Below are 27,852 nucleotides of genomic sequence, written 5' to 3' on the forward strand. Positions count from 1 at the left end.
CGCAATCCGAACGGTCGTCGTTATCTGCTTGCACAAGAAAGCTAGAAAGAACAAATTTTTAATCTCAAACTAAAATTCTTGTAGGAAGAAAAAAAAAGTCTAAAAATAATTTAAACGCAGCTAAACTAATTTGATATTAATTGTTTAACTGAATTTGGCCATTTTTTCTCCCTAAAAACCTCCAATTGTAATTTGAGTTGAATCTCCATTTGAATCGCTAATTTTGGCAAACTTGAAAAAAGAAATGTAGAAAACCAATCTTTTGAAATTCGGACTTTTGATGTACAGTCAATTTTTTCCAGCAATTCTATCTAATAACCCAAACAGACAATTTCAAGTAGCTAGGATGAAAGAGAGAGAGATACGTGAAGCCCCGCGATGGCAAAAAAAAGAAAAGAAGAAAACAAGTATTTTTTACGTCCATTTTGATTGTGTATCCCAAAAAATCCCGTGCCCCATTTTTCGTGAGGAAAGAAAGGAATATCGGCAATTGTTTGTTTGTTTTTTATTCACGATCCCAGTGTCACCTTCTCTCGCTCCCCCCCCCCCCATGTCCCCCGCCACACACAGACATGAAAACACCAAGCATCTTTACCGTCGATTTTTTTTTTCAAAAAACCCGTGACGTTATTGTATATTGTGTACTTGTGAATAAAATTTATGACGTCATCTTTAACTAAAAAATTCACGCTTAGTTTTTGCACCGTTTCTCTGGTAGATGGCGTTTCATGCAGAATTTTTTAATTCGCGTCGTCTGCTTGGAAGGAAAACATGAAATCGTGACTGAGAGAGTAGGTTGATTTCACGTTTACGTGTTCAAATTCAATTCACAGCAAGATGAACCAGCGATTCATTCGCACGCTGTGCTTGCTTGTGCTATTGACACAAAATATCTGTGTCATTGAGACAGCGGAAATCACGAGAGAAGGCCACCGCACAGATGCTAATACTACCCGTCAAATAGTGGAGAAACTGAAAGATGAGAAGTCAAACTTATTAAACGTGTCAGCCGTTCCCGTAGCCAACAATGACACGTTAGTTTTCTTCTATTGGGGGATGTCCGTATCAATCATTGAAAATGTGTGTTCATTTTCCAGGTTCTTTAGTCATCATCACCCATCTCACGATGAACTTGATCCTGCTCTGCCCGGCAAAGGTGCAGCTGAAGAAGAACATCACAATTCGCTATCCATCTTCCTAGTCCTTGTCCTGCTTGGTATCTGCATCCTGTTAATCCATGTTATGCTCAAATTTCACTTCCACTATGTGCCTGAAAGTGTTGCAGTCATCTTTATTGGTATATGCAACTGGTGTTATTTAATTTAATGAATTGAAATCAATATGTATATTTTTTTATTCAGGTGCTTTGGTGGGGCTGTTTCTGAAGCTCATGTCATATCAGAATGTTGCCGACTGGGCCAAAGAAGCAGCTTTTTCTCCAACAATATTTTTCCTTGTTCTACTGCCACCCATCATCTTTGAATCAGGCTACAATTTACACAAGGTACACTTTGTTTTTACTGGAAAACTTTAATGCAGATTGACTTATTTTTGTGTCATTACTTTTGCAGGGCAACTTTTTCCAAAACATTGGATCCATCACAGTATTTGCTGTGTTTGGTACTCTTATCTCAGCTATGATAGTGGGCAGTGGAGTTTATCTTTTAGGATTGGTAATAATAATAGACGAATATTGTTATCATTAGTAGTAAATTCAATTAAATTTCGATTTAATTTCAGGCAGACATTGCTTACAAATTAAGTTTTATCGAAAGCTTCGCATTTGGCTCGCTGATCAGTGCAGTGGACCCTGTTGCAACACTAGCCATCTTTCAAGCCCTGGACGTCGATCCGGTGTTGAATATGCTCGTGTTCGGAGAGAGTATTCTAAATGACGCTGTGGCCATTGTGCTGACGACGACAATCCTTGAAGTCGATTCTCCAGAGTTGCATAGCATGAGCGGTGGCCAGCTAGTGTTGCACGGTGTCGGCCGCTTCTGCCTTATGTTCTTCGCTTCGGCTGCCATCGGAGTGGCCTTCGCCCTGGCTAGCGCTTTGATATCCTTTTAATCATCCGTTTAATAATGAATCTTCTATACGGCAGTGTGATGTCATTTTCCTTAACCACGGTGAACTTGTTGAAATATGTCGAATTGCGACGCAATCCTTCTTTAGAATTTAGCATGATGATGGTCTTCACTTACCTACCGTACGCGTTGGCAGAAGGTATCCACCTTTCGGGCATCATGGCCATCCTCTTTTGTGGCATTGTCATGTCTCATTACACCCACTACAATTTGTCGCCGATTACGCAAATCACAATGAAGCAAACGATGCGAACTATCGCCTTCATTGCCGGTGAGCTACATTTTCCATCCTTATTTGAAGATTGATCAAACATTCATTTTCTTTTTGTTAACAGAAACCTCAGTATTTGCATATTTGGGCCTCGGAATTTTCAGTTTCCCTCATCGGCTCGAACCTGCACTAGTCATTTGGAGTATCGTTCTTTGTTTGTTTGGTAAACACGAGCGTCATAAAAAACAAACGAACTATGTTTTTTAAAAGTAATTCTATTATTCAACAGGACGATTAGTGAACATTTTCCCTCTTTCCGCGCTCGTAAATCGCTTCCGTCAACACAAAATAACGAAAAAAATGGTGAGTGATGCAACACTGAACTTTTATTATATAATCATTTACTGAGTTTTATGGTTTGCAGATGTTTATAATGTGGTTCAGTGGTCTGCGGGGTGCCATCGCTTACGCATTGTCTCTTCACCTTGAATTTGAAATGGAGACGAGACGTGTCATAGTCACCACTACGCTTATCATTGTTCTCTTCACGATATTGGTGCTCGGCGGATCTACCATGCCGCTCCTCAAATGCCTCAAAAGTATTTAACGAATTGATTTGATCTTATGCTCATTTCTGTCAATGGATTTTATTCCCAACTAGGCAAAAGTCCAACACGCAACAGAGTAAGGAAAAGCGGTGCCCCAGTCAATGCCACACTTAGCAAAACTCTCAAGCTGGATCAGCCTCTCGAGTCAGACGTACTGTCTGAGATGACCGAAGAGGAAATGGACGTCACCTTGATCCAGCAGCAGCAAGCTTTAAGTGGATTCATCCGCTTCGACTTGCAGTATTTGTTCCCGATTTTCACCCACCGGTTTTCGCGTAATGAAGTGCGCGAATGTCGTATGCAAATGTCTAACTTGGCCAGTCAGTGGCAGCAAGCTGTTCGTTCGTCACCTGTGGTTGCATCTTCGTCCGTGACTCAACATGTCGCTACCTCTCAGCACAACAGTGACGCGAACGAAAATAGCACTGAATGAAAACGTCAAATTGTTTCGCACATGTTATAATTCTATCCATCATATTTATTTGAAGGAAAAAAATATGCTATTTATTGTGTGCTGTAAATAAACTACTTTTTGTGGTGTTTTTGATAACGAAGGAAAACTTTAAATAACTGCAGTATTATGGCGAGAGCGGACTAGTTTTTTTACGTTCATTTTTTACAGTGTCATCGTTGATGAAATTAATTTTTATTTAATGAAGCTTTAAATTTAAGTGTAACGTGGAGAGCGTTTCTTGAATGACGTTGCAAATGTTGCTGATTACTTCACCGTGCAGCTGATTTAGACCACATGCCTACAATGAAAGAGACCAAATATCAATTTTAACATAAAAAACAATTTTATTTCAATGGAAAAATTTGGCTGAATCTCTATAACCATAGAAGCGCAGCAGACAATTAGTTTAAAACCATTTAATTCAAAACGGTTAAAGAACCCTTAGTCTCCTGAGTCCTGACAGTCTTGACAAACGTATCTGACACAAAAGACATAAATAAAGAAACACATTGTTTCTGGATTTTAACATATTAAAGTTCTAAATTAATTTCTAAAAATTCAGTCGATCCCTATCCTTGTGTTCAGTTTTCAGAATCATTTTTCAAATCTTTTGCCGAATCGAATCCATCTATCTTTTTTTTCGTGTTTGCTACCACCCTATTAGTGATTTTTAAATAAGTTAAAATGTATAATTTTTCCTTAAACTCCAATAGCTCTGAAAAAAAACAGTGAAACAATCAAACAAGCCAAACAAGTAAACAACTCATAATTGCTAAATAATAAATAATTTGGCAACGGTTAAAATTTAAAATTCAAATTCAGTCACCAGGGGGACTTCCGCTGTATTGCAGCCCAGCTCCCCAGCAACACGAGTGACGAGGGAAAAAAAACCGTTAGAAAGTTTCTCGCACTTGTGCCAGGCAGACATCGTCAATCAGAGCTCAAGAATCTTAGTTGAAATTTCGTAAAGTTTTAACTTTTCTACTTCAGAATTGTTTTCTTCTTACTTCAACACGGTAAGCCTCTATTTTCTAATTATTTAGTACAATTACTAACCTAGTTTTGATAAAATTGGTAGAAGAATCAAGTTCATTCCCCACCATTTTGAAGACTGCTTCCAATTTATCTTCCACATAGCTGGGATTTGTTCCTACTGAATGTTTGTTTCTTCTAACGACAACAAGGTAAACCTTTTTTTTCTCCTAATTTTGTATAAAAAATAACTTGGTTTTTGTAAATAAATTTAGGAGAATCATTAGTACATTTCCCACGGTATTTGAAGACTGCTTCCAATTGATCTTCCATCTAGCTGGCATTTGTTTTATTTTCCCATCAAATTAGCAGGTATTTATCGCATGAAATTCTTCCTTATATGTGTACTAAAATTTTAAATTTCTCAGAACAGTAGTGACTACAGACCGTCTGACCAGCCCAAAGCACGGAAGAAGATGAGTTCTAAAAGGAAAGCTGATGATGTGACACCTAAGAATCCCTCTAAGAAAAGGAAAATTGATGAAATGATTGACTCTCTTCTGCTTGAAGTAGAAAACAAGAATGTGGCTTACTTGAAGTATTTTGTCGAACAAGACCAAACTGGCAACTTCCCGTTGAGTGAACAGTGGAGATTAGTGTTCATTCCTGCCCTATCTGACACCACTATTTCAGACCAGATCTTTCATATCCTCAAGAAGAAGTACCCAGGCATCGAGCTCCTGAAGAAAAACGATAACACAAAAAACCCTGATAATTTGATTCTACCATGCAAGGCTGATACAGAGCAGCTCATTGAAGTACTGGAGCTGGTCGGCGCTGCTTGTGTTTTTTATGGTAACGGCAGTGATCGAAAATACGGCTGGAGCTGCTGGTATAAAGCCACGAATTTGCGAGGAGGCAATGCCATTCTGAAGACGACCTTGTTCCAATCAGAAATCCAAAAACTTGCTATGAGGAAAAAACTTGAATTCCAAACTGTTCAACAATTGGAAGGATTGCTTCGGCAGAGGCGAACGCACTGGTCGACTCAAGCAATCTTCACTTGTCTACGTATTTCGAAGAAGTGTGACTGCTATCCGAATAGATTCATCGTCTACAATTTGTTCAAATCCGCTCTTCAAGGATGGGGGGGCAGAAACTTTCCCCGGCCCCGCGCGTTCGCCTTGTCCCTCCACCTGTTTGAGCTCTTTGGAGAAACAGAGTTTTTGGACACTCTAGTAGAAAATGAAAAGAACTTGGAAGATGTTCCACAGTCAACTTTAACCGAATTCTTCAACACCCTGAGGGACCCACAACGGATTCAAGAACTGGCTACAGTATTGACATTTGACCGTTTGATGACTTCTCTGGTTTTCTCTTTCGTATACCAGGTGAAAGTTCACAAACACGCTCGAAATGATCAAATCAAAATCAAAGATTATACGATCAAATCAAAAGCCGACAAGCTTGAAGAAATTTCACAGCTGATTCTTGTTATTCTCAAATTGCTGGTGTCAATTCCGATAACGAAGACTCAGAGAAGACAACTGAAGAATAAGCTAGCGCTCTACATAAACATCTATGAACTCAAGCGGGTATCTCAAAAACCAAACCTCTTGCTTAGAGTATGCACGTCTCACCAAGGAACACCCAACGAGTTCAAGCTGATCAAGTTGTTGCTGAAAGCAGGAGCGGATCCCAATGCTGTAGATCAACAACGCTGCAGCCCTCTTCATCTGCTGGCAAAAAGTGAACATCTCTCCTCTCATTCGTGGAGCAATACTTCTTACTCTACTCGTGCTGAAAACTTCACTGCCATCGTTCGAGTTATCTTTGATGGAAGATTCCATCAAGATCAAGTCAATCTAAGTGGCCAATCAGCATTGGAGTGTCTAAAACCTCTTTCGAGCTATCCAGATGCTGAGTTGAGCCGACTGGTAGGCAATTTCTCGCAGGGTGTTCGTCCGCTATCTTGCATCGCAGCGAAAGAAGTTCGAAGGAATCAACTCCCCTGCGAATGTTTACCTGTGATGCTAAAGTCTATGGTTTTGCAGCACTAGTTCGTTTCCATACTGCTTTGGATTGTTTTCCTTTTTGGCGTCTACATTTACCGTTCCGAAATTTGATGTATTGTTACTTGTCTTTAGTTTGCATCGAATAACAACCTTTGCTTGCGGATTAATAAAACGAGTTAATAACTTATTATCTGAAATTTTAGATCTATTTCTTGCATTTTGCACTTTGTCTTAAACTATTTTAACAAATCTCTAAGTCGAAAATTACATGCCACGAAGAACCTATAAATAATGGTATTACATAAAAACCGCCTTAGAAAAGTTAAATTCTGTTGTTTCACAGGTGGCAGATCAATATTTAAGTTTTCAGAGTCTTATTGTCTTCAGGAGTTCGGGCAGGGGTATGGAGAGTGTTTACAACTTGACAGGGAGAAATTACATGAACATTATTGCCTTAGAGAACACAGTAATTAAAAAGAATTTCGGTAAAATACCTTGCAACACAAAATTTTTTGCTTCAAAAGACATAGGTTGTGAGGCTGTGAGCTTGCATTATTTCAATTTTCATTTCTATTGTCACGAGCACCTAGTTGGCCAGGTACATTGTGAGAACTGCTGAAAGCTGAAATTGGCTGAAATTATGTGAAAACATTTAGTCAAGAATGCACTAAGAATCATTAGCGTAAGATTGTGTGATCTTTTACTAAAAAATAGTTAACTTATTATCCGATCTACGTTTTTTAACTTTTTAATTTGTTTTGAAATTTGAAGTAACGAACGAAGTGTCATACTGTCATGTGCAACTAACTAAAGATTCAAAACTCATTACTAGATGTCGCCAATGTCGCCCTTGTTGTTCTTACATCGTGAAACGAAGAAAAATGGAGGAAACAATTTGTTGCTAATTTATACTTATATTCCTGTGATTTCAAATACCGAATTTAACTTCATATCTAATGCAGGTTCAGCTTGACCTAGTTGTCTTATGTTTATGTTTTTCTAACTTATTTCTCAAATTCTACTATTCTAGATGCATAGTTGCATACTGTCAGTCTGTCAGTCATTCCAAGTAGTGCTCAGTCAATTTCCATCCACTAGATCCTCATGCTGTCAAAAGCCTAAAACTCATGTTTGAAGCCCACATATAGTGGAATACAAATGTGCTGAGAAAAGGTATTTCCCCATTACTACTACCAGATCATTACAATTCAGATTTTCATGTAACATAGGTATTCTTGTTCATGAACCATAGGACTTTTCTGAATCTCGCAATTTTGGTGGTGTAACCTGCAACATTATGTTTGCTCTTAAGGCTGTTTCTACTTCTGTTTAAAAGGCAACCCAGCTGAGAGATAGGTAGAAATTTATTTCTCACAAGTAAATTTGTGTAAATTTGTAAATGACATAAAGAATTTCCTTGTCCCATTATTGCTACTTAGAGTTTCAGTGACATGAAGAGTGTGACGTTAATAATGCCGTGTGTATGCATACATGTTCCTTCCAATTCTGCTTGATGCCTTACTAAATGCATCACCCACATGATAAAGGTAAGCATCAATACAACGTATCACCATGCTACTGCAACACTTCATGACACTTTCTTAAGCATCAGGAAATTTATCTAAACATGTGGAGAAATGCTGTTGGTTGCTGTGAATTCCATTTTTACGGTTTTTTTCATAATGAATATTGCAGTGTGCTTCTTAGAAAAGGTAAAAATTGATATGCTTATTAACTGTTATATATTTCCATTAATGTAATACATTTTATTTTTACAGAGCACGCAAGAGATCCTTAAGCCAATGCTGTTCATTGTCCATGACGGAAGAGGGACTTTGACCTACGTTCTTGTACATCCTTATCTTCCCGACGTACGCTCATCCAGCTTCACTGCTTCAGTGCTTCTTACGCTGCAAAACAACTTTTCTTGCTTCACTGGCGAGGCTGATCACTTCAGTTGCTGTGACACACCTGCAATCACTCACCACGGGATTACGGCCAGGTACCGGAAAATTGACTTATTTTCGTAGATTATCTGCTAGTTATCTATTTGCTTAAAGATCTCTGTCTGTGTAATATTCCAAAATTAGGCCTTTTTTGCGTGTAATAGAAGTCAAGTGTTACTTCGACGTTTCTTTTTTCTCACGCTAGATGGCTTTTCGATAACTTTCAGCTGTCACAACAGTCAGTTTCAGTCAATTTGCAAATCTCTTTAAACATTTATCGGCAGCTGCTGTGTGGAAATTTTTTAGTGGAAACTGACGATAACTATTCCTCCAACAAAGCTCACTTGTAAAATTTTCGATAATTCCTTTGTTTTTCTACTTCCGGTTTGGTCATTTCAGTTAGTAGTTCAGTAAATATTCATTCGACGAGCAAAAAAACCACATATTCGTGATCCTCGCAAAATTTGTGGTAAAGTTCATGTTATGTTTTGTACGTACGCGTACTTCCGATTTCGGCCAAATTTTGGATTTCGTTTAAATCACGCCAGGTGGTGGCGGTAGTGGTGGTTATTTCTCGTCGGACAGTGAGGCCAGTTTAACTATTCCGGCCGGTTTGGCATGCTCGAGGGCGGCAATGTTTGAATCGATCGCTCAAGCCAATCAGCGCGTCATCCGCCCGCAATACGGATCTCAGAAATTGGTTCAAGCCCTTGGCCCGCAGCTGGCCCTCTATTCGATGGACTCTCTGCCTCCGACAGAGATTTTTCAATCGATTAAAACCAAGAGCAAAAGCTGCCCGCCTTCGTTGAACGCCATCAACTGGTCGATGGATGTGTGCGTTGAAAACGATGGATTCTTCATGGAATTCGCCAATCAGCGCATCGCTCTACCGGAACCGGGTAGCCCGACCAGTTGTTCCTCTCTGCAGTCCAGCAGTGAAGCCTCGTCGGTAGAAACGGAAATGACCGATAGAAGCAAATCCAGCAGGAAAGTTTCGTTCGTTTTGGGGCCCGTTCGTTCTTCCGCACCGAGTCGTCTACTCTGTCCAAAAATCCCACCGGATGAAGACGACCAACCTTTGGTGACTCACAAAGGAAAGTCTGTTAGTAGTTCGTCGACTTCCACCAGCTCTGCAGCTGTCAGTTTGGCCCGTTTCTTCAAACAAACGTTGACTGTCATCGGTAGATGCGGCGGTGAAGGTCAAATATCTGACAGCGAAAGTTTAATTTCTCATGGGTCGGATGATCTTTTGAGCCAGTCGGATTTGGAAATGTTTTGCAAATCCAACGGTGAGAAGCGTCTCAGGAAGGACAGCGGCACAGATATGACTCCTCCGGATGCTTCACTCTACGATGGAAGTGCATTAGCCATTGACGACATTGATGCGGCCCTGGCCATCTTGGAGATAAAGGCCAAGGCTAAGTCTCGTCACGCGTCCAGCAGCAAACAGACCGAAACTATTTCAGACAACTGCTCGGATGATTGTTCCTCGTCTTCAGATGGAAGTGATATGGACTCTGGCAGCTGTTCATCCGGAAGTTCATGCGAATCCAGCTGCAATTTGACCGATTGTTCAAGTTGGACCAACGATTGCTGTAGTGAGAGTCTCACATCGTCTGACGTAAGAGACCGCAATAATGGGCATCCATCGGGGCATCTCCCAATCCTGATCCCTTCCATCTCATGCCTTTCTTCAGAGTTTCTTTTATCCAAGATTCTGCCGTTTGAATGTCTAATATTGAAGTTTGTTTATTACTTTGATTTTGTAGGATGATTATAGAGGTGGAGCCATATCTCCCGGACCCAATCACGACACATCGCTGGATATGACCAGCTCAGACAATTCGCTTCTGGACGATCCCGGAAGTTCGACTCAACCGAACGATGGAAAGCGTTCGTTACTCCAGTTCGCTCTTTACCATTTCCGACAGAGTCCAGAAAAGTACAATCAATTCATTAGTCCTAAAAATAGATTCAGTGTTTCTAATTATTCTATGTATCAGTAGATTCGAAATGTTGCGTCATGACGACGTGAACACGCTCCGTTCCGGAGCTGGCGACAACGTCAGCAAGTCGGAGAAGAAAAAGAACAAAAACAAGAAATCAAAGGATCGGCCAGAGTCGGTGGCCGGTGCTGACTGGACGTGGAAAGAGCAGGTGGATCTGGTCAAGTTTACCAAGTCACCCATTCAGGTTTCTCTGTTGCAGCTCGATTCCAACGAGCTCAACAAATGGGCGACTACCCGATGGCCAAGGGACAGTCAGTATTTGACAGTGTGTACACTATTCTAATGGTACTACATTCATTAGCTCTTCATAGAATACATCATTCTAATCATTTTTTCCCTGTGCTGTATAGAATTGCCACAAGCATGAAGCGCTGCGTGATGAGACCTACTGCCAGGTCATGAAACAGACGACCAAAAACAAGTCTTCACGCCCGGATTCTTGTCAGCGCGGCTGGAGGCTCTTCTCCATCACGGCTGCTTATTTTAGTTGTTCTGAAGTGTTGAAACCGTACTTGTTCAAGTACCTTGAGACAGCAGAATACGAAAAACGACGAGCTTATCACGGTATGAAACTTATTGACTTGATTGACGAATCCGTTATAATATTGGCTTGCTCGCACAGGAACGGCTATGGTTTGTCTGCAGAATTTGCGCAAAACTCTGCGATATGGTGGGCGTAAGAACGTGCCCAGCATCGAAGAGATCACGGCCATCACGGCTGGCCGAAATTCCAAACGTCAAATGTATCGACTTCCAGGTGGTACGGAGCGCGTAATCAACACCAAATCCACGTCGGTCGTCCAGGACATAATCGAAGAGATTTGTGGTGTGATCAACGTTCGATCCGAACAAGAAATGGAAGAATATTCACTGTATTGCATCGTGGAAGGTGATACGTTCACTATGCCCCTTGCCCGCGAAGAATACATCCTCGACGTCACAACCGAGTTGCAGAAGAATCAACAGGTTTACTACCTGATCTTCTGCCGTTCAGTCTGGCACTATCCAATGCGGCTGGATAACGCTCTTTACATTGAAATCGTCTTCAATCAAATAGCACCTGATTACCTGGAAGGATTGTTGCTCGTCATGCCTGGCGAGCAGATTTCTCAAGATTGCGTTGTAAGTTAGTTTTATCACACAGTTGAACGAATTCTATTCATATCTTTTTTTTTTCCTTTTTCATTTTCTGTTTCATGCAGTATGACATTGCAAAAGTTGCTGCTTTACTTCACCGTGCAGCTGATTTAGACCACATGCCTACCATGAAAGAGACCAAATATTTATTGCCGAAACCGGCCCTCTCTGTTCGTGACATCAAACCTCCACAATGGGTTAATCTGGTACAGAGCTCTTGGAAAGAAGTCGAACATTTTAAACCGTCTCAGGCCAAAGCTCAAGTTTTAGGTTCGTTTTCATTTCCTGTGACGCCACTATAAAACCGGGGCTTCTTTAATTAAAACCCAAAATTGCTTTTTCCAGAGGTGTTAGAAAAGTGGTCCCTTTTTGGTTCGAGTTTCTTCGCCGTCCGGCGCGACGCAGATCCGGCTGAACGATCTGAACATATTTTAGCGCTCAACCGGAACGGTGTTCACTTCCTTGATAACATTACTCACGTAAATTAGATTTAAATTCCATATTTACAAATGAAATCATATTGATCTTAATTTGTTTTGTTTAAGGAGACTTTGATGCACTATCCTTATTCCGAGGTGATATCTACTCGCAAAGTCAAATCGGAAGAAGGCCCCCTTTTCCTGGACATGAAATGTGGAAATTTGATGCAGCAGCGCGTGACCCGCATTCAAACAGATCAGGCCCATGAGATATCTCGCCTGATCCGTCAATATATCACCATTCAACAACGCATCCAGCAGCAGAGCGTTAAAGAAGAGAGTAATCTCGCTTCACGCTGATGATCCAATCGCTTAAAATTACTGTTTGCCGTGGTATATAAAGACAAAATCGCAAATAAAATTTAAAAAAAAAAGTTAAAATAAATAAACAATGAAAGAAAAATTATTCTTTCAACATAGCCCATTTTTAAAACATTTCTATGCTCCTATTGGCCATTGTGTAATTTCTCTGTAAGATTGGGACTAATATACCATTTGTAATAGTTAAGGAAACATTTTTAAAACGTTTATTTGAATTTGAATGATTTTAAAATTTGAATCTCGGTAACACACGGTATAACCATTGCACATTGCAGCAAACGGTTAAAGAACCCTTAGTAGTCTCCTGAGTCCTGATACAGTCTTGACATACGTATCTGACATAAGACATAAATAAAGAAACACATTGTTTCTGGATATTAACATATTAAAGTTCTAAATTAATTTCTTAAAATTCAGTCGATCCCTATCCTTGTGTTCAGTTTTCAGAATCATTTTTCAAATCTTTTGCAGGTCGGTGATTTTCAAAGCTCGAATCAAATCCATCTATATTTTTTTTCGTGTTTGCTACCACCCTATTAGTGATTTTTAAATAAGTTAAAATGTATAATTTTCCCTTAAACTCCAATAGCTCTGAAAAAAAACAGTGAAACAATCAAACAAGTAAACAACTCATAATTGCTAAATAATAAATAATTTGGCAACGGTTAAAATTTAAAATTCAAATTCAGTCACCAGGGGGACTTCCGCTGTATTGCAGCCCAGCTCCCCAGCAACACGAGTGACGAGGGAAAAAAAACCGTTAGAAAGTTTCTCGCACTTGTGCCAGGCAGACATCGTCAATCAGAGCTCAAGAATCTTAGTTGAAATTTCACCATTCACTTCAGAATTGTTTTCTTCTTACTTCAACACGGTAAGCCTCTATTTTCTAATTATTTAGTACAATTACTAACCTAGTTTTGATAAAATTGGTAGAAGAATCAAGTTCATTCCCCACCATTTTGAAGACTGCTTCCAATTTATCTTCCACATAGCTGAGATTTGTTCCTACTGAATGTTTGTTTCTTCTAACGACAACAAGGTAAACCTTTTTTTTCTCCTAATTTTGTATAAAAAATAACTTGGTTTTTGTAAATAAATTTAGGAGAATCATTAGTACATTTCCCACGGTATTTGAAGACTGCTTCCAATTGATCTTCCATCTAGCTGGCATTTGTTTTATTTTCCCATCAAATTAGCAGGTATTTATCGCATGAAATTCTTCCTTATATGTGTACTAAAATTTTAAATTTCTCAGAACAGTAGTGACTACAGACCGTCTGACCAACCCAAAGCACGGAAGAAGATGAGTTCTAAAAGGAAAGCTGATGATGTGACACCTAAGAATCCCTCTAAGAAAAGGAAAATTGATGAAATGATTGACTCTCTTCTGCTTGAAGTAGAAAACAAGAATGTGGCTTACTTGAAGTATTTTGTCGAACAAGACCAAACTGGCAACTTCCCGTTGAGTGAACAGTGGAGATTAGTGTTCATTCCTGCCCTATCTGACACCACTATTTCAGACCAGATCTTTCATATCCTCAAGAAGAAGTACCCAGGCATCGAGCTCCTGAAGAAAAACGATAACACAAAAAACCCTGATAATTTGATTCTACCATGCAAGGCTGATACAGAGCAGCTCATTGAAGTACTGGAGCTGGTCGGCGCTGCTTGTGTTTTTTATGGTAACGGCAGTGATCGAAAATACGGCTGGAGCTGCTGGTATAAAGCCACGAATTTGCGAGGAGGCAATGCCATTCTGAAGACGACCTTGTTCCAATCAGAAATCCAAAAACTTGCTATGAGGAAAAAACTTGAATTCCAAACTGTTCAACAATTGGAAGGATTGCTTCGGCAGAGGCGAACGCACTGGTCGACTCAAGCAATCTTCACTTGTCTACGTATTTCGAAGAAGTGTGACTGCTATCCGAATAGATTCATCGTCTACAATTTGTTCAAATCCGCTCTTCAAGGATGGGGGGGCAGAAACTTTCCCCGGCCCCGCGCGTTCGCCTTGTCCCTCCACCTGTTTGAGCTCTTTGGAGAAACAGAGTTTTTGGACACTCTAGTAGAAAATGAAAAGAACTTGGAAGATGTTCCACAGTCAACTTTAACCGAATTCTTCAACACCCTGAGGGACCCACAACGGATTCAAGAACTGGCTACAGTATTGACATTTGACCGTTTGATGACTTCTCTGGTTTTCTCTTTCGTATACCAGGTGAAAGTTCACAAACACGCTCGAAATGATCAAATCAAAATCAAAGATTATACGATCAAATCAAAAGCCGACAAGCTTGAAGAAATTTCACAGCTGATTCTTGTTATTCTCAAATTGCTGGTGTCAATTCCGATAACGAAGACTCAGAGAAGACAACTGAAGAATAAGCTAGCGCTCTACATAAACATCTATGAACTCAAGCGGGTATCTCAAAAACCAAACCTCTTGCTTAGAGTATGCACGTCTCACCAAGGAACACCCAACGAGTTCAAGCTGATCAAGTTGTTGCTGAAAGCAGGAGCGGATCCCAATGCTGTAGATCAACAACGCTGCAGCCCTCTTCATCTGCTGGCAAAAAGTGAACATCTCTCCTCTCATTCGTGGAGCAATACTTCTTACTCTACTCGTGCTGAAAACTTCACTGCCATCGTTCGAGTTATCTTTGATGGAAGATTCCATCAAGATCAAGTCAATCTAAGTGGCCAATCAGCATTGGAGTGTCTAAAACCTCTTTCGAGCTATCCAGATGCTGAGTTGAGCCGACTGGTAGGCAATTTCTCGCAGGGTGTTCGTCCGCTATCTTGCATCGCAGCGAAAGAAGTTCGAAGGAATCAACTCCCCTGCGAATGTTTACCTGTGATGCTAAAGTCTATGGTTTTGCAGCACTAGTTCGTTTCCATACTGCTTTGGATTGTTTTCCTTTTTGGCGTCTACATTTACCGTTCCGAAATTTGATGTATTGTTACTTGTCTTTAGTTTGCATCGAATAACAACCTTTGCTTGCGGATTAATAAAACGAGTTAATAACTTATTATCTGAAATTTTAGATCTATTTCTTGCATTTTGCACTTTGTCTTAAACTATTTTAACAAATCTCTAAGTCGAAAATTACATGCCACGAAGAACCTATAAATAATGGTATTACATAAAAACCGCCTTAGAAAAGTTAAATTCTGTTGTTTCACAGGTGGCAGATCAATATTTAAGTTTTCAGAGTCTTATTGTCTTCAGGAGTTCGGGCAGGGGTATGGAGAGTGTTTACAACTTGACAGGGAGAAATTACATGAACATTATTGCCTTAGAGAACACAGTAATTAAAAAGAATTTCGGTAAAATACCTTGCAACACAAAATTTTTTGCTTCAAAAGACATAGGTTGTGAGGCTGTGAGCTTGCATTATTTCAATTTTCATTTCTATTGTCACGAGCACCTAGTTGGCCAGGTACATTGTGAGAACTGCTGAAAGCTGAAATTGGCTGAAATTATGTGAAAACATTTAGTCAAGAATGCACTAAGAATCATTAGCGTAAGATTGTGTGATCTATTACTAAAAAATAGTTAACTTATTATCCGATCTACGTTTTTTAACTTTTTAATTTGTTTTGAAATTTGAAGTAACGAACGAAGTGTCATACTGTCATGTGCAACTAACTAAAGATTCAAAACTCATTACTAGATGTCGCCAATGTCGCCCTTGTTGTTCTTACATCGTGAAACGAAGAAAAATGGAGGAAACAATTTGTTGCTAATTTATACTTATATTCCTGTGATTTCAAATACCGAATTTAACTTCATATCTAATGCAGGTTCAGCTTGACCTAGTTGTCTTATGTTTATGTTTTTCTAACTTATTTCTCAAATTCTACTATTCTAGATGCATAGTTGCATACTGTCAGTCTGTCAGTCATTCCAAGTAGTGCTCAGTCAATTTCCATCCACTAGATCCTCATGCTGTCAAAAGCCTAAAACTCATGTTTGAAGCCCACATATAGTGGAATACAAATGTGCTGAGAAAAGGTATTTCCCCATTACTACTACCAGATCATTACAATTCAGATTTTCATGTAACATAGGTATTCTTGTTCATGAACCATAGGACTTTTCTGAATCTCGCAATTTTGGTGGTGTAACCTGCAACATTATGTTTGCTCTTAAGGCTGTTTCTACTTCTGTTTAAAAGGCAACCCAGCTGAGAGATAGGTAGAAATTTATTTCTCACAAGTAAATTTGTGTAAATTTGTAAATGACATAAAGAATTTCCTTGTCCCATTATTGCTACTTAGAGTTTCAGTGACATGAAGAGTGTGACGTTAATAATGCCGTGTGTATGCATACATGTTCCTTCCAATTCTGCTTGATGCCTTACTAAATGCATCACCCACATGATAAAGGTAAGCATCAATACAACGTATCACCATGCTACTGCAACACTTCATGACACTTTCTTAAGCATCAGGAAATTTATCTAAACATGTGGAGAAATGCTGTTGGTTGCTGTGAATTCCATTTTTACGGTTTTTTTCATAATGAATATTGCAGTGTGCTTCTTAGAAAAGGTAAAAATTGATATGCTTATTAACTGTTATATATTTCCATTAATGTAATACATTTTATTTTTACAGAGCACGCAAGAGATCCTTAAGCCAATGCTGTTCATTGTCCATGACGGAAGAGGGACTTTGACCTACGTTCTTGTACATCCTTATCTTCCCGACGTACGCTCATCCAGCTTCACTGCTTCAGTGCTTCTTACGCTGCAAAACAACTTTTCTTGCTTCACTGGCGAGGCTGATCACTTCAGTTGCTGTGACACACCTGCAATCACTCACCACGGGATTACGGCCAGGTACCGGAAAATTGACTTATTTTCGTAGATTATCTGCTAGTTATCTATTTGCTTAAAGATCTCTGTCTGTGTAATATTCCAAAATTAGGCCTTTTTTGCGTGTAATAGAAGTCAAGTGTTACTTCGACGTTTCTTTTTTCTCACGCTAGATGGCTTTTCGATAACTTTCAGCTGTCACAACAGTCAGTTTCAGTCAATTTGCAAATCTCTTTAAACATTTATCGGCAGCTGCTGTGTGGAAATTTTTTAGTGGAAACTGACGATAACTATTCCTCCAACAAAGCTCACTTGTAAAATTTTCGATAATTCCTTTGTTTTTCTACTTCCGGTTTGGTCATTTCAGTTAGTAGTTCAGTAAATATTCATTCGACGAGCAAAAAAACCACATATTCGTGATCCTCGCAAAATTTGTGGTAAAGTTCATGTTATGTTTTGTACGTACGCGTACTTCCGATTTCGGCCAAATTTTGGATTTCGTTTAAATCACGCCAGGTGGTGGCGGTAGTGGTGGTTATTTCTCGTCGGACAGTGAGGCCAGTTTAACTATTCCGGCCGGTTTGGCATGCTCGAGGGCGGCAATGTTTGAATCGATCGCTCAAGCCAATCAGCGCGTCATCCGCCCGCAATACGGATCTCAGAAATTGGTTCAAGCCCTTGGCCCGCAGCTGGCCCTCTATTCGATGGACTCTCTGCCTCCGACAGAGATTTTTCAATCGATTAAAACCAAGAGCAAAAGCTGCCCGCCTTCGTTGAACGCCATCAACTGGTCGATGGATGTGTGCGTTGAAAACGATGGATTCTTCATGGAATTCGCCAATCAGCGCATCGCTCTACCGGAACCGGGTAGCCCGACCAGTTGTTCCTCTCTGCAGTCCAGCAGTGAAGCCTCGTCGGTAGAAACGGAAATGACCGATAGAAGCAAATCCAGCAGGAAAGTTTCGTTCGTTTTGGGGCCCGTTCGTTCTTCCGCACCGAGTCGTCTACTCTGTCCAAAAATCCCACCGGATGAAGACGACCAACCTTTGGTGACTCACAAAGGAAAGTCTGTTAGTAGTTCGTCGACTTCCACCAGCTCTGCAGCTGTCAGTTTGGCCCGTTTCTTCAAACAAACGTTGACTGTCATCGGTAGATGCGGCGGTGAAGGTCAAATATCTGACAGCGAAAGTTTAATTTCTCATGGGTCGGATGATCTTTTGAGCCAGTCGGATTTGGAAATGTTTTGCAAATCCAACGGTGAGAAGCGTCTCAGGAAGGACAGCGGCACAGATATGACTCCTCCGGATGCTTCACTCTACGATGGAAGTGCATTAGCCATTGACGACATTGATGCGGCCCTGGCCATCTTGGAGATAAAGGCCAAGGCTAAGTCTCGTCACGCGTCCAGCAGCAAACAGACCGAAACTATTTCAGACAACTGCTCGGATGATTGTTCCTCGTCTTCAGATGGAAGTGATATGGACTCTGGCAGCTGTTCATCCGGAAGTTCATGCGAATCCAGCTGCAATTTGACCGATTGTTCAAGTTGGACCAACGATTGCTGTAGTGAGAGTCTCACATCGTCTGACGTAAGAGACCGCAATAATGGGCATCCATCGGGGCATCTCCCAATCCTGATCCCTTCCATCTCATGCCTTTCTTCAGAGTTTCTTTTATCCAAGATTCTGCCGTTTGAATGTCTAATATTGAAGTTTGTTTATTACTTTGATTTTGTAGGATGATTATAGAGGTGGAGCCATATCTCCCGGACCCAATCACGACACATCGCTGGATATGACCAGCTCAGACAATTCGCTTCTGGACGATCCCGGAAGTTCGACTCAACCGAACGATGGAAAGCGTTCGTTACTCCAGTTCGCTCTTTACCATTTCCGACAGAGTCCAGAAAAGTACAATCAATTCATTAGTCCTAAAAATAGATTCAGTGTTTCTAATTATTCTATGTATCAGTAGATTCGAAATGTTGCGTCATGACGACGTGAACACGCTCCGTTCCGGAGCTGGCGACAACGTCAGCAAGTCGGAGAAGAAAAAGAACAAAAACAAGAAATCAAAGGATCGGCCAGAGTCGGTGGCCGGTGCTGACTGGACGTGGAAAGAGCAGGTGGATCTGGTCAAGTTTACCAAGTCACCCATTCAGGTTTCTCTGTTGCAGCTCGATTCCAACGAGCTCAACAAATGGGCGACTACCCGATGGCCAAGGGACAGTCAGTATTTGACAGTGTGTACACTATTCTAATGGTACTACATTCATTAGCTCTTCATAGAATACATCATTCTAATCATTTTTTCCCTGTGCTGTATAGAATTGCCACAAGCATGAAGCGCTGCGTGATGAGACCTACTGCCAGGTCATGAAACAGACGACCAAAAACAAGTCTTCACGCCCGGATTCTTGTCAGCGCGGCTGGAGGCTCTTCTCCATCACGGCTGCTTATTTTAGTTGTTCTGAAGTGTTGAAACCGTACTTGTTCAAGTACCTTGAGACAGCAGAATACGAAAAACGACGAGCTTATCACGGTATGAAACTTATTGACTTGATTGACGAATCCGTTATAATATTGGCTTGCTCGCACAGGAACGGCTATGGTTTGTCTGCAGAATTTGCGCAAAACTCTGCGATATGGTGGGCGTAAGAACGTGCCCAGCATCGAAGAGATCACGGCCATCACGGCTGGCCGAAATTCCAAACGTCAAATGTATCGACTTCCAGGTGGTACGGAGCGCGTAATCAACACCAAATCCACGTCGGTCGTCCAGGACATAATCGAAGAGATTTGTGGTGTGATCAACGTTCGATCCGAACAAGAAATGGAAGAATATTCACTGTATTGCATCGTGGAAGGTGATACGTTCACTATGCCCCTTGCCCGCGAAGAATACATCCTCGACGTCACAACCGAGTTGCAGAAGAATCAACAGGTTTACTACCTGATCTTCTGCCGTTCAGTCTGGCACTATCCAATGCGGCTGGATAACGCTCTTTACATTGAAATCGTCTTCAATCAAATAGCACCTGATTACCTGGAAGGATTGTTGCTCGTCATGCCTGGCGAGCAGATTTCTCAAGATTGCGTTGTAAGTTAGTTTTATCACACAGTTGAACGAATTCTATTCATATCTTTTTTTTTTCCTTTTTCATTTTCTGTTTCATGCAGTATGACATTGCAAAAGTTGCTGCTTTACTTCACCGTGCAGCTGATTTAGACCACATGCCTACCATGAAAGAGACCAAATATTTATTGCCGAAACCGGCCCTCTCTGTTCGTGACATCAAACCTCCACAATGGGTTAATCTGGTACAGAGCTCTTGGAAAGAAGTCGAACATTTTAAACCGTCTCAGGCCAAAGCTCAAGTTTTAGGTTCGTTTTCATTTCCTGTGACGCCACTATAAAACCGGGGCTTCTTTAATTAAAACCCAAAATTGCTTTTTCCAGAGGTGTTAGAAAAGTGGTCCCTTTTTGGTTCGAGTTTCTTCGCCGTCCGGCGCGACGCAGATCCGGCTGAACGATCTGAACATATTTTAGCGCTCAACCGGAACGGTGTTCACTTCCTTGATAACATTACTCACGTAAATTAGATTTAAATTCCATATTTACAAATGAAATCATATTGATCTTAATTTGTTTTGTTTAAGGAGACTTTGATGCACTATCCTTATTCCGAGGTGATATCTACTCGCAAAGTCAAATCGGAAGAAGGCCCCCTTTTCCTGGACATGAAATGTGGAAATTTGATGCAGCAGCGCGTGACCCGCATTCAAACAGATCAGGCCCATGAGATATCTCGCCTGATCCGTCAATATATCACCATTCAACAACGCATCCAGCAGCAGAGCGTTAAAGAAGAGAGTAATCTCGCTTCACGCTGATGATCCAATCGCTTAAAATTACTGTTTGCCGTGGTATATAAAGACAAAATCGCAAATAAAATTTAAAAAAAAAAGTTAAAATAAATAAACAATGAAAGAAAAATTATTCTTTCAACATAGCCCATTTTTAAAACATTTCTATGCTCCTATTGGCCATTGTGTAATTTCTCTGTAAGATTGGGACTAATATACCATTTGTAATAGTTAAGGAAACATTTTTAAAACGTTTATTTGAATTTGAATGATTTTAAAATTTGAATCTCGGTAACACACGGTATAACCATTGCACATTGCAGCAAACGGTTAAAGAACCCTTAGTAGTCTCCTGAGTCCTGATACAGTCTTGACATACGTATCTGACATAAGACATAAATAAAGAAACACATTGTTTCTGGATATTAACATATTAAAGTTCTAAATTAATTTCTTAAAATTCAGTCGATCCCTATCCTTGTGTTCAGTTTTCAGAATCATTTTTCAAATCTTTTGCAGGTCGGTGATTTTCAAAGCTCGAATCAAATCCATCTATATTTTTTTTCGTGTTTGCTACCACCCTATTAGTGATTTTTAAATAAGTTAAAATGTATAATTTTCCCTTAAACTCCAATAGCTCTGAAAAAAAACAGTGAAACAATCAAACAAGTAAACAACTCATAATTGCTAAATAATAAATAATTTGGCAACGGTTAAAATTTAAAATTCAAATTCAGTCACCAGGGGGACTTCCGCTGTATTGCAGCCCAGCTCCCCAGCAACACGAGTGACGAGGGAAAAAAAACCGTTAGAAAGTTTCTCGCACTTGTGCCAGGCAGACATCGTCAATCAGAGCTCAAGAATCTTAGTTGAAATTTCACCATTCACTTCAGAATTGTTTTCTTCTTACTTCAACACGGTAAGCCTCTATTTTCTAATTATTTAGTACAATTACTAACCTAGTTTTGATAAAATTGGTAGAAGAATCAAGTTCATTCCCCACCATTTTGAAGACTGCTTCCAATTTATCTTCCACATAGCTGAGATTTGTTCCTACTGAATGTTTGTTTCTTCTAACGACAACAAGGTAAACCTTTTTTTTCTCCTAATTTTGTATAAAAAATAACTTGGTTTTTGTAAATAAATTTAGGAGAATCATTAGTACATTTCCCACGGTATTTGAAGACTGCTTCCAATTGATCTTCCATCTAGCTGGCATTTGTTTTATTTTCCCATCAAATTAGCAGGTATTTATCGCATGAAATTCTTCCTTATATGTGTACTAAAATTTTAAATTTCTCAGAACAGTAGTGACTACAGACCGTCTGACCAACCCAAAGCACGGAAGAAGATGAGTTCTAAAAGGAAAGCTGATGATGTGACACCTAAGAATCCCTCTAAGAAAAGGAAAATTGATGAAATGATTGACTCTCTTCTGCTTGAAGTAGAAAACAAGAATGTGGCTTACTTGAAGTATTTTGTCGAACAAGACCAAACTGGCAACTTCCCGTTGAGTGAACAGTGGAGATTAGTGTTCATTCCTGCCCTATCTGACACCACTATTTCAGACCAGATCTTTCATATCCTCAAGAAGAAGTACCCAGGCATCGAGCTCCTGAAGAAAAACGATAACACAAAAAACCCTGATAATTTGATTCTACCATGCAAGGCTGATACAGAGCAGCTCATTGAAGTACTGGAGCTGGTCGGCGCTGCTTGTGTTTTTTATGGTAACGGCAGTGATCGAAAATACGGCTGGAGCTGCTGGTATAAAGCCACGAATTTGCGAGGAGGCAATGCCATTCTGAAGACGACCTTGTTCCAATCAGAAATCCAAAAACTTGCTATGAGGAAAAAACTTGAATTCCAAACTGTTCAACAATTGGAAGGATTGCTTCGGCAGAGGCGAACGCACTGGTCGACTCAAGCAATCTTCACTTGTCTACGTATTTCGAAGAAGTGTGACTGCTATCCGAATAGATTCATCGTCTACAATTTGTTCAAATCCGCTCTTCAAGGATGGGGGGGCAGAAACTTTCCCCGGCCCCGCGCGTTCGCCTTGTCCCTCCACCTGTTTGAGCTCTTTGGAGAAACAGAGTTTTTGGACACTCTAGTAGAAAATGAAAAGAACTTGGAAGATGTTCCACAGTCAACTTTAACCGAATTCTTCAACACCCTGAGGGACCCACAACGGATTCAAGAACTGGCTACAGTATTGACATTTGACCGTTTGATGACTTCTCTGGTTTTCTCTTTCGTATACCAGGTGAAAGTTCACAAACACGCTCGAAATGATCAAATCAAAATCAAAGATTATACGATCAAATCAAAAGCCGACAAGCTTGAAGAAATTTCACAGCTGATTCTTGTTATTCTCAAATTGCTGGTGTCAATTCCGATAACGAAGACTCAGAGAAGACAACTGAAGAATAAGCTAGCGCTCTACATAAACATCTATGAACTCAAGCGGGTATCTCAAAAACCAAACCTCTTGCTTAGAGTATGCACGTCTCACCAAGGAACACCCAACGAGTTCAAGCTGATCAAGTTGTTGCTGAAAGCAGGAGCGGATCCCAATGCTGTAGATCAACAACGCTGCAGCCCTCTTCATCTGCTGGCAAAAAGTGAACATCTCTCCTCTCATTCGTGGAGCAATACTTCTTACTCTACTCGTGCTGAAAACTTCACTGCCATCGTTCGAGTTATCTTTGATGGAAGATTCCATCAAGATCAAGTCAATCTAAGTGGCCAATCAGCATTGGAGTGTCTAAAACCTCTTTCGAGCTATCCAGATGCTGAGTTGAGCCGACTGGTAGGCAATTTCTCGCAGGGTGTTCGTCCGCTATCTTGCATCGCAGCGAAAGAAGTTCGAAGGAATCAACTCCCCTGCGAATGTTTACCTGTGATGCTAAAGTCTATGGTTTTGCAGCACTAGTTCGTTTCCATACTGCTTTGGATTGTTTTCCTTTTTGGCGTCTACATTTACCGTTCCGAAATTTGATGTATTGTTACTTGTCTTTAGTTTGCATCGAATAACAACCTTTGCTTGCGGATTAATAAAACGAGTTAATAACTTATTATCTGAAATTTTAGATCTATTTCTTGCATTTTGCACTTTGTCTTAAACTATTTTAACAAATCTCTAAGTCGAAAATTACATGCCACGAAGAACCTATAAATAATGGTATTACATAAAAACCGCCTTAGAAAAGTTAAATTCTGTTGTTTCACAGGTGGCAGATCAATATTTAAGTTTTCAGAGTCTTATTGTCTTCAGGAGTTCGGGCAGGGGTATGGAGAGTGTTTACAACTTGACAGGGAGAAATTACATGAACATTATTGCCTTAGAGAACACAGTAATTAAAAAGAATTTCGGTAAAATACCTTGCAACACAAAATTTTTTGCTTCAAAAGACATAGGTTGTGAGGCTGTGAGCTTGCATTATTTCAATTTTCATTTCTATTGTCACGAGCACCTAGTTGGCCAGGTACATTGTGAGAACTGCTGAAAGCTGAAATTGGCTGAAATTATGTGAAAACATTTAGTCAAGAATGCACTAAGAATCATTAGCGTAAGATTGTGTGATCTATTACTAAAAAATAGTTAACTTATTATCCGATCTACGTTTTTTAACTTTTTAATTTGTTTTGAAATTTGAAGTAACGAACGAAGTGTCATACTGTCATGTGCAACTAACTAAAGATTCAAAACTCATTACTAGATGTCGCCAATGTCGCCCTTGTTGTTCTTACATCGTGAAACGAAGAAAAATGGAGGAAACAATTGGTTGCTAATTTATACTTATATTCCTGTGATTTCAAATACCGAATTTAACTTCATATCAAATGTAGGTTTAGCTTGACCTAGTTTTCTTATTTTTATGTTTTTCTAACTTATTTCTCAAATTCTACTATTCTAGATGCATACTGTCAGTCTGTCATTCATTCCAAGTAGCGCTCAGTCAATTTCCATCCATTAGATCCTCATGCTGTCAAAAGCCTAAAACTCATGTTTGAAGCCCACATATAGTGGAATACAAATGTGCTGAGAAAAGGTATTTCCCCATTACTACTGTACCAGATCATTACAATTCAGATTTTCATGTAACATAGGTATTCTTGTTCATGAACCATAGGACTTTTCTGAATCTCACAATTTTGGTGGTGTATTAACCTGCAACATTATGTTTGCTCTTAAGGCTGTTTCTACTTCTGTTTAGAAGGCAACCCAGCTGAGAGATAGGTAGAATTTTATTTCTCATAAGTAAATTTGTGTAAATTTGTAAATGACATAGAGAATTTCCTTGTCCCATTATTGCTACTTAGAGTTTCAGTGACATGAAGATTGTGATGTGAATAATGCCGTGTGTATGCATACATGTTCCTTCCAGTTCTGCTTGATGCCTTACTAAATTCGTCACCCATATGATAAAGGTAAGCATCAATACAACCTATCACCATGCTACTGCAACACTTCATGACACTTTCTTAAGCATCAGAAAATTTATCTAAACATGTGGAGAAATGCTGTTGGTTGCTGTGAATTCCATTTTTACGGCTTTTTTCATAATGAATATTGCAGTCTGCTTCTTAGAAAAGGTAAAGATAGATATGCTTATTAACTGTTATATATTTCCATTAATGTAATACATTTTATTTTTACAGAGCACGTAAGAGATCCTTAAGCCAATGCTGTTCATTGTCCATGACGGAAGAGGGACTTCCACCTACGTTCTTTTACATCCTTATCTTCCCGACGTACGCTCATCCAGCTTCACTGCTTCACTGCTTCTTATATGCTGCAAAACCACTTTTCTTGCTTCACTGGCGAGGCTGATCACTTCAGTTGCTGTGACACACCTGCAATCACTCACCACGGGATTACGGCCAGGTACCGGAAAATTGACTTATTTTCGTAGATTATCTGCTAGTTATCTATTTGCGTAAAGATCTCTGTCTGTGTAATATTCCAAAATTAGGCCTTTTTTGCGTGTAATAGAAGTCAAGTGTTACTTCGACGTTTCTTTTTTCTCACGCTAGATGGCTTTTCGATAACTTTCAGCTGTCACAACAGTCAGTTTCAGTCAATTTGCAAATCTCTTTAAACATTTATCGGCAGCTGTTGTGTGGAAATTTTGTAGTGGAAACTGACCATAACTATTCCTCCAACAAAGCTCACTTGTAAAATTTTCGATAATTGCTTTTTTTTCTACTTCCGGTTTGGTCATTTCAGTCAGTAGTTCAGTAAATATTCATTTGACGAGCAAAAGAACCACATATTCGTGATCCTCGTAAAATTTGTGGTAAAGTTCATGTTATGTTTTGTACGTACGCGTACTTCTGGTTTCGAAAATTTTCCTGAGTTCAGGAAAATTCTCAATTTGGGCCAAATTTTGGATTTCTTTTCAATCATACCTAATCGACCCCAAATTTCATGGAGATCACAAATATATGGTTTAATTTGATGACAGCTCAATGGTTGAGGCGCTGTGGTTACTTCCGGTATACTTCCGGAACTAGATCAATGAACCTATATGTATTATGTAACTTTTATTGGCGTGTCACTTAATAAGAATTGTTTTGTCTTTATTAAGGTAATGCAGAGGTGACGTCAAGAAGATGGATTTTCTCATCTTTAACAGTCGTCACCGGTCTCCGTCGGATGTTCCCCCTGCTCCTGGTGCAAACGAAACTCAGTCGAATCGCGACCGATACCGAGACTCGTCATCAACGTGGATTATCGTATTATTGGTATTATTTCGTTTGTGTTAAGTGTTAGTTAACCCGTTGGCTGCCACGCCTTTGTTCTCCCCTTCACGGGCCGTGCTGTTCGGTCTCGTGGTTTACAAGCCGGGGGATCGGAAAGTCGCCAAGCCCAAAATTTGCCGCATGGTGCCTGTTATAAGGCAATGTGCCTTAGTCCCCCCCGTTGTCAGCACGGACTTGTCAGCAATGGCAAGTCCCACCTTGGTCATAAATACTTCAGACGTGGCGCGTAGAGTAGTAGAGTGCAACCTTGGCGTGGCGGCCAACGGGTTAACTTAAGTGTATTTATGTATGTATGTATGTGATTTAAATGTGGTGGAATTGTGGGTGGAGGTGAGAAAATAAAGCAATTCCTTTTAAAGTTTTTTTATTATTGTGTCATATAACTTAAAATAAAATAAGTCGTACAAAATGATTACACAGATTAAAGAATTTATTTTCTCATTAAAGATCAATAATACCCAGAGACTAGTAACTTTTAAGATATGACCGACAAATCTGAACATAATTATTAAAATTAAAGATTCAACTCTAGTATTTAGGAGCGTCCCTGTAGTAAGTTGGAGAAGCGTAGGTCGTGGTGTAATATTCAGGTGCCTTAGTGGTGTAGTAACTCGAGGTAGAGTAATACTTCGGAGCTTCGACGTAGTAGGTCGAAGCAGCGTAAGTAGTGGTATAATACTCAGGTGCCTTGGTATTGTAGTACTTGAGGGTCTTGGTGTAGTAGCTGGGGGCAGCATAGATTGTAGTGTAATACTCGAGAACCTTGGTCTAGCAAACAGGAGCCTCTGTTTAGTAGTAGTTTGGAGCAGAGTAATACTTGGGTTCCTCGGTGTAGTAAACTGGAGCAGCGTATGTGGATGTGTAATATTCGGTCTTTTCGGTGTAGTACTTGGAGACTTCGGTGTAGCAGCGAGGTGTAGCGTAGGTTGTGATGCAGTAAACTGGAGCCTTGGTGTGATATTTCGGTACAATGTAGTTCGAAGAAGCAGCCGCTGTGTAGTAAGTTGGACCTTCGTAATACTTGGCAACCTCAGTTGTAGTTGTGTAGCTCGAGGCAGAGTAATACTTTGGGACTTCGGTGTAGTAGCTCGGGAAGCATAAGTTGTGGTGTAATAATCTGAAGCCCTGGTGGTGTAGTACTTGGGCAGCTCGGTGTAG

At 40.0% G+C, this 27,852-nt stretch overlaps 4 protein-coding genes, 2 long non-coding RNA genes and 2 pseudogenes across 12 annotated transcripts in view; all 8 read left to right on the forward strand.

The window, feature by feature from the left end:
• Window positions 1-15,268, forward strand: part of LOC124327110 — a 271,197-nt gene extending 255,929 nt beyond the window's left edge. Inside the window, exons 1-4 of one of the 4 annotated variants that reach the window (XM_046785998.1) lie at window positions 13,092-13,110; window positions 13,173-13,278; window positions 13,342-13,438; window positions 13,495-15,268. In XM_046785998.1, the coding sequence (XP_046641954.1) occupies window positions 13,543-15,126 (1,584 nt within the window). In that variant the 5' untranslated portion in view covers window positions 13,092-13,110; window positions 13,173-13,278; window positions 13,342-13,438; window positions 13,495-13,542 and the 3' untranslated portion in view covers window positions 15,127-15,268. Of the gene's footprint in view, window positions 1-13,091; window positions 13,111-13,172; window positions 13,279-13,341; window positions 13,439-13,494 lie in introns of those variants that run through there. The other 3 variants (XM_046785995.1, XM_046785996.1, XM_046785997.1) reach the window with 3 other exon arrangements.
• On the forward strand, window positions 746-3,577 carry LOC124327060 (sodium/hydrogen exchanger 8-like). Its single transcript, XM_046785909.1, has 10 exons — window positions 746-1,034; window positions 1,098-1,297; window positions 1,362-1,504; window positions 1,572-1,673; window positions 1,741-2,058; window positions 2,136-2,358; window positions 2,423-2,521; window positions 2,588-2,661; window positions 2,723-2,897; window positions 2,960-3,577. Exons 1-10 carry the CDS (start codon window positions 838-840, stop codon window positions 3,337-3,339), a joined length of 1,911 nt encoding a protein of 636 aa, XP_046641865.1. The 5' UTR covers window positions 746-837; the 3' UTR covers window positions 3,340-3,577.
• On the forward strand, window positions 4,225-6,534 carry LOC124327108. 2 transcript variants are annotated; one of them, XM_046785993.1, is made up of 4 exons: window positions 4,225-4,376; window positions 4,439-4,544; window positions 4,608-4,704; window positions 4,761-6,534. In XM_046785993.1, exon 4 carries the CDS (start codon window positions 4,809-4,811, stop codon window positions 6,390-6,392), a length of 1,584 nt encoding a protein of 527 aa, XP_046641949.1. In that variant the 5' UTR covers window positions 4,225-4,376; window positions 4,439-4,544; window positions 4,608-4,704; window positions 4,761-4,808; the 3' UTR covers window positions 6,393-6,534. The 2 variants fall into 2 exon arrangements, with proteins under 2 accessions (XP_046641949.1, XP_046641950.1); XM_046785994.1 differs by having other exon boundaries at window positions 4,766-6,534.
• Window positions 8,928-12,426, forward strand: LOC124326907 (annotated as a pseudogene).
• Window positions 15,269-16,269: 1,001 nt separating the features above from the next.
• Window positions 16,270-16,722, forward strand: LOC124327418. 2 transcript variants are annotated; one of them, XR_006916128.1, is made up of 3 exons: window positions 16,270-16,437; window positions 16,521-16,628; window positions 16,694-16,722. It is a non-coding gene; the product is annotated as an uncharacterized LOC124327418 (long non-coding RNA). The 2 variants fall into 2 exon arrangements; XR_006916127.1 differs by having other exon boundaries at window positions 16,688-16,717.
• Window positions 16,723-17,661: 939 nt separating this feature from the next.
• On the forward strand, window positions 17,662-21,160 carry LOC124326908 (annotated as a pseudogene).
• Window positions 21,161-21,826: 666 nt separating this feature from the next.
• Window positions 21,827-24,002, forward strand: LOC124327111. 2 transcript variants are annotated; one of them, XM_046786000.1, is made up of 4 exons: window positions 21,827-21,844; window positions 21,907-22,012; window positions 22,076-22,172; window positions 22,229-24,002. In XM_046786000.1, the coding sequence occupies exon 4, from the start codon at window positions 22,277-22,279 to the stop codon at window positions 23,858-23,860; it is 1,584 nt and encodes a 527-aa protein (XP_046641956.1). In that variant the 5' UTR covers window positions 21,827-21,844; window positions 21,907-22,012; window positions 22,076-22,172; window positions 22,229-22,276; the 3' UTR covers window positions 23,861-24,002. The 2 variants fall into 2 exon arrangements, with proteins under 2 accessions (XP_046641956.1, XP_046641957.1); XM_046786001.1 differs by having other exon boundaries at window positions 22,234-24,002.
• A 177-nt stretch (window positions 24,003-24,179) lies between these two features.
• On the forward strand, window positions 24,180-26,907 carry LOC124327410. The gene is made up of 7 exons (XR_006916119.1): window positions 24,180-24,773; window positions 24,846-24,980; window positions 25,039-25,168; window positions 25,252-25,359; window positions 25,419-25,524; window positions 25,591-25,816; window positions 26,520-26,907. It is a non-coding gene; the product is annotated as an uncharacterized LOC124327410 (long non-coding RNA).
• The last annotated feature ends 945 nt before the right edge of the window (window positions 26,908-27,852 follow it).

Source organism: Daphnia pulicaria, chromosome 2 (genome assembly GCF_021234035.1).
Source record: "Daphnia pulicaria isolate SC F1-1A chromosome 2, SC_F0-13Bv2, whole genome shotgun sequence".
In the NCBI taxonomy this organism is placed as follows: domain Eukaryota; kingdom Metazoa; phylum Arthropoda; class Branchiopoda; order Diplostraca; family Daphniidae; genus Daphnia; species Daphnia pulicaria.

Excerpts from the sequence above, each read along its gene's own strand:
- LOC124327060 (XM_046785909.1), top strand. The coding sequence starts at position 838 with ATGAACCAGCGATTCATTCGCACGCTGTGCTTGCTTGTGCTATTGACA. Across the intron at positions 1,505-1,571 it reads CAGGCTACAATTTACACAAG|GGCAACTTTTTCCAAAACAT; the intron begins GTACACTTTGTT and ends TTACTTTTGCAG. Across the intron at positions 2,059-2,135 it reads TCGCCCTGGCTAGCGCTTTG|TTGTTGAAATATGTCGAATT; the intron begins ATATCCTTTTAA and ends ACCACGGTGAAC.
- LOC124327108 (XM_046785993.1), top strand. The coding sequence starts at position 4,809 with ATGAGTTCTAAAAGGAAAGCTGATGATGTGACACCTAAGAATCCCTCT.
- LOC124327111 (XM_046786000.1), top strand. The coding sequence starts at position 22,277 with ATGAGTTCTAAAAGGAAAGCTGATGATGTGACACCTAAGAATCCCTCT.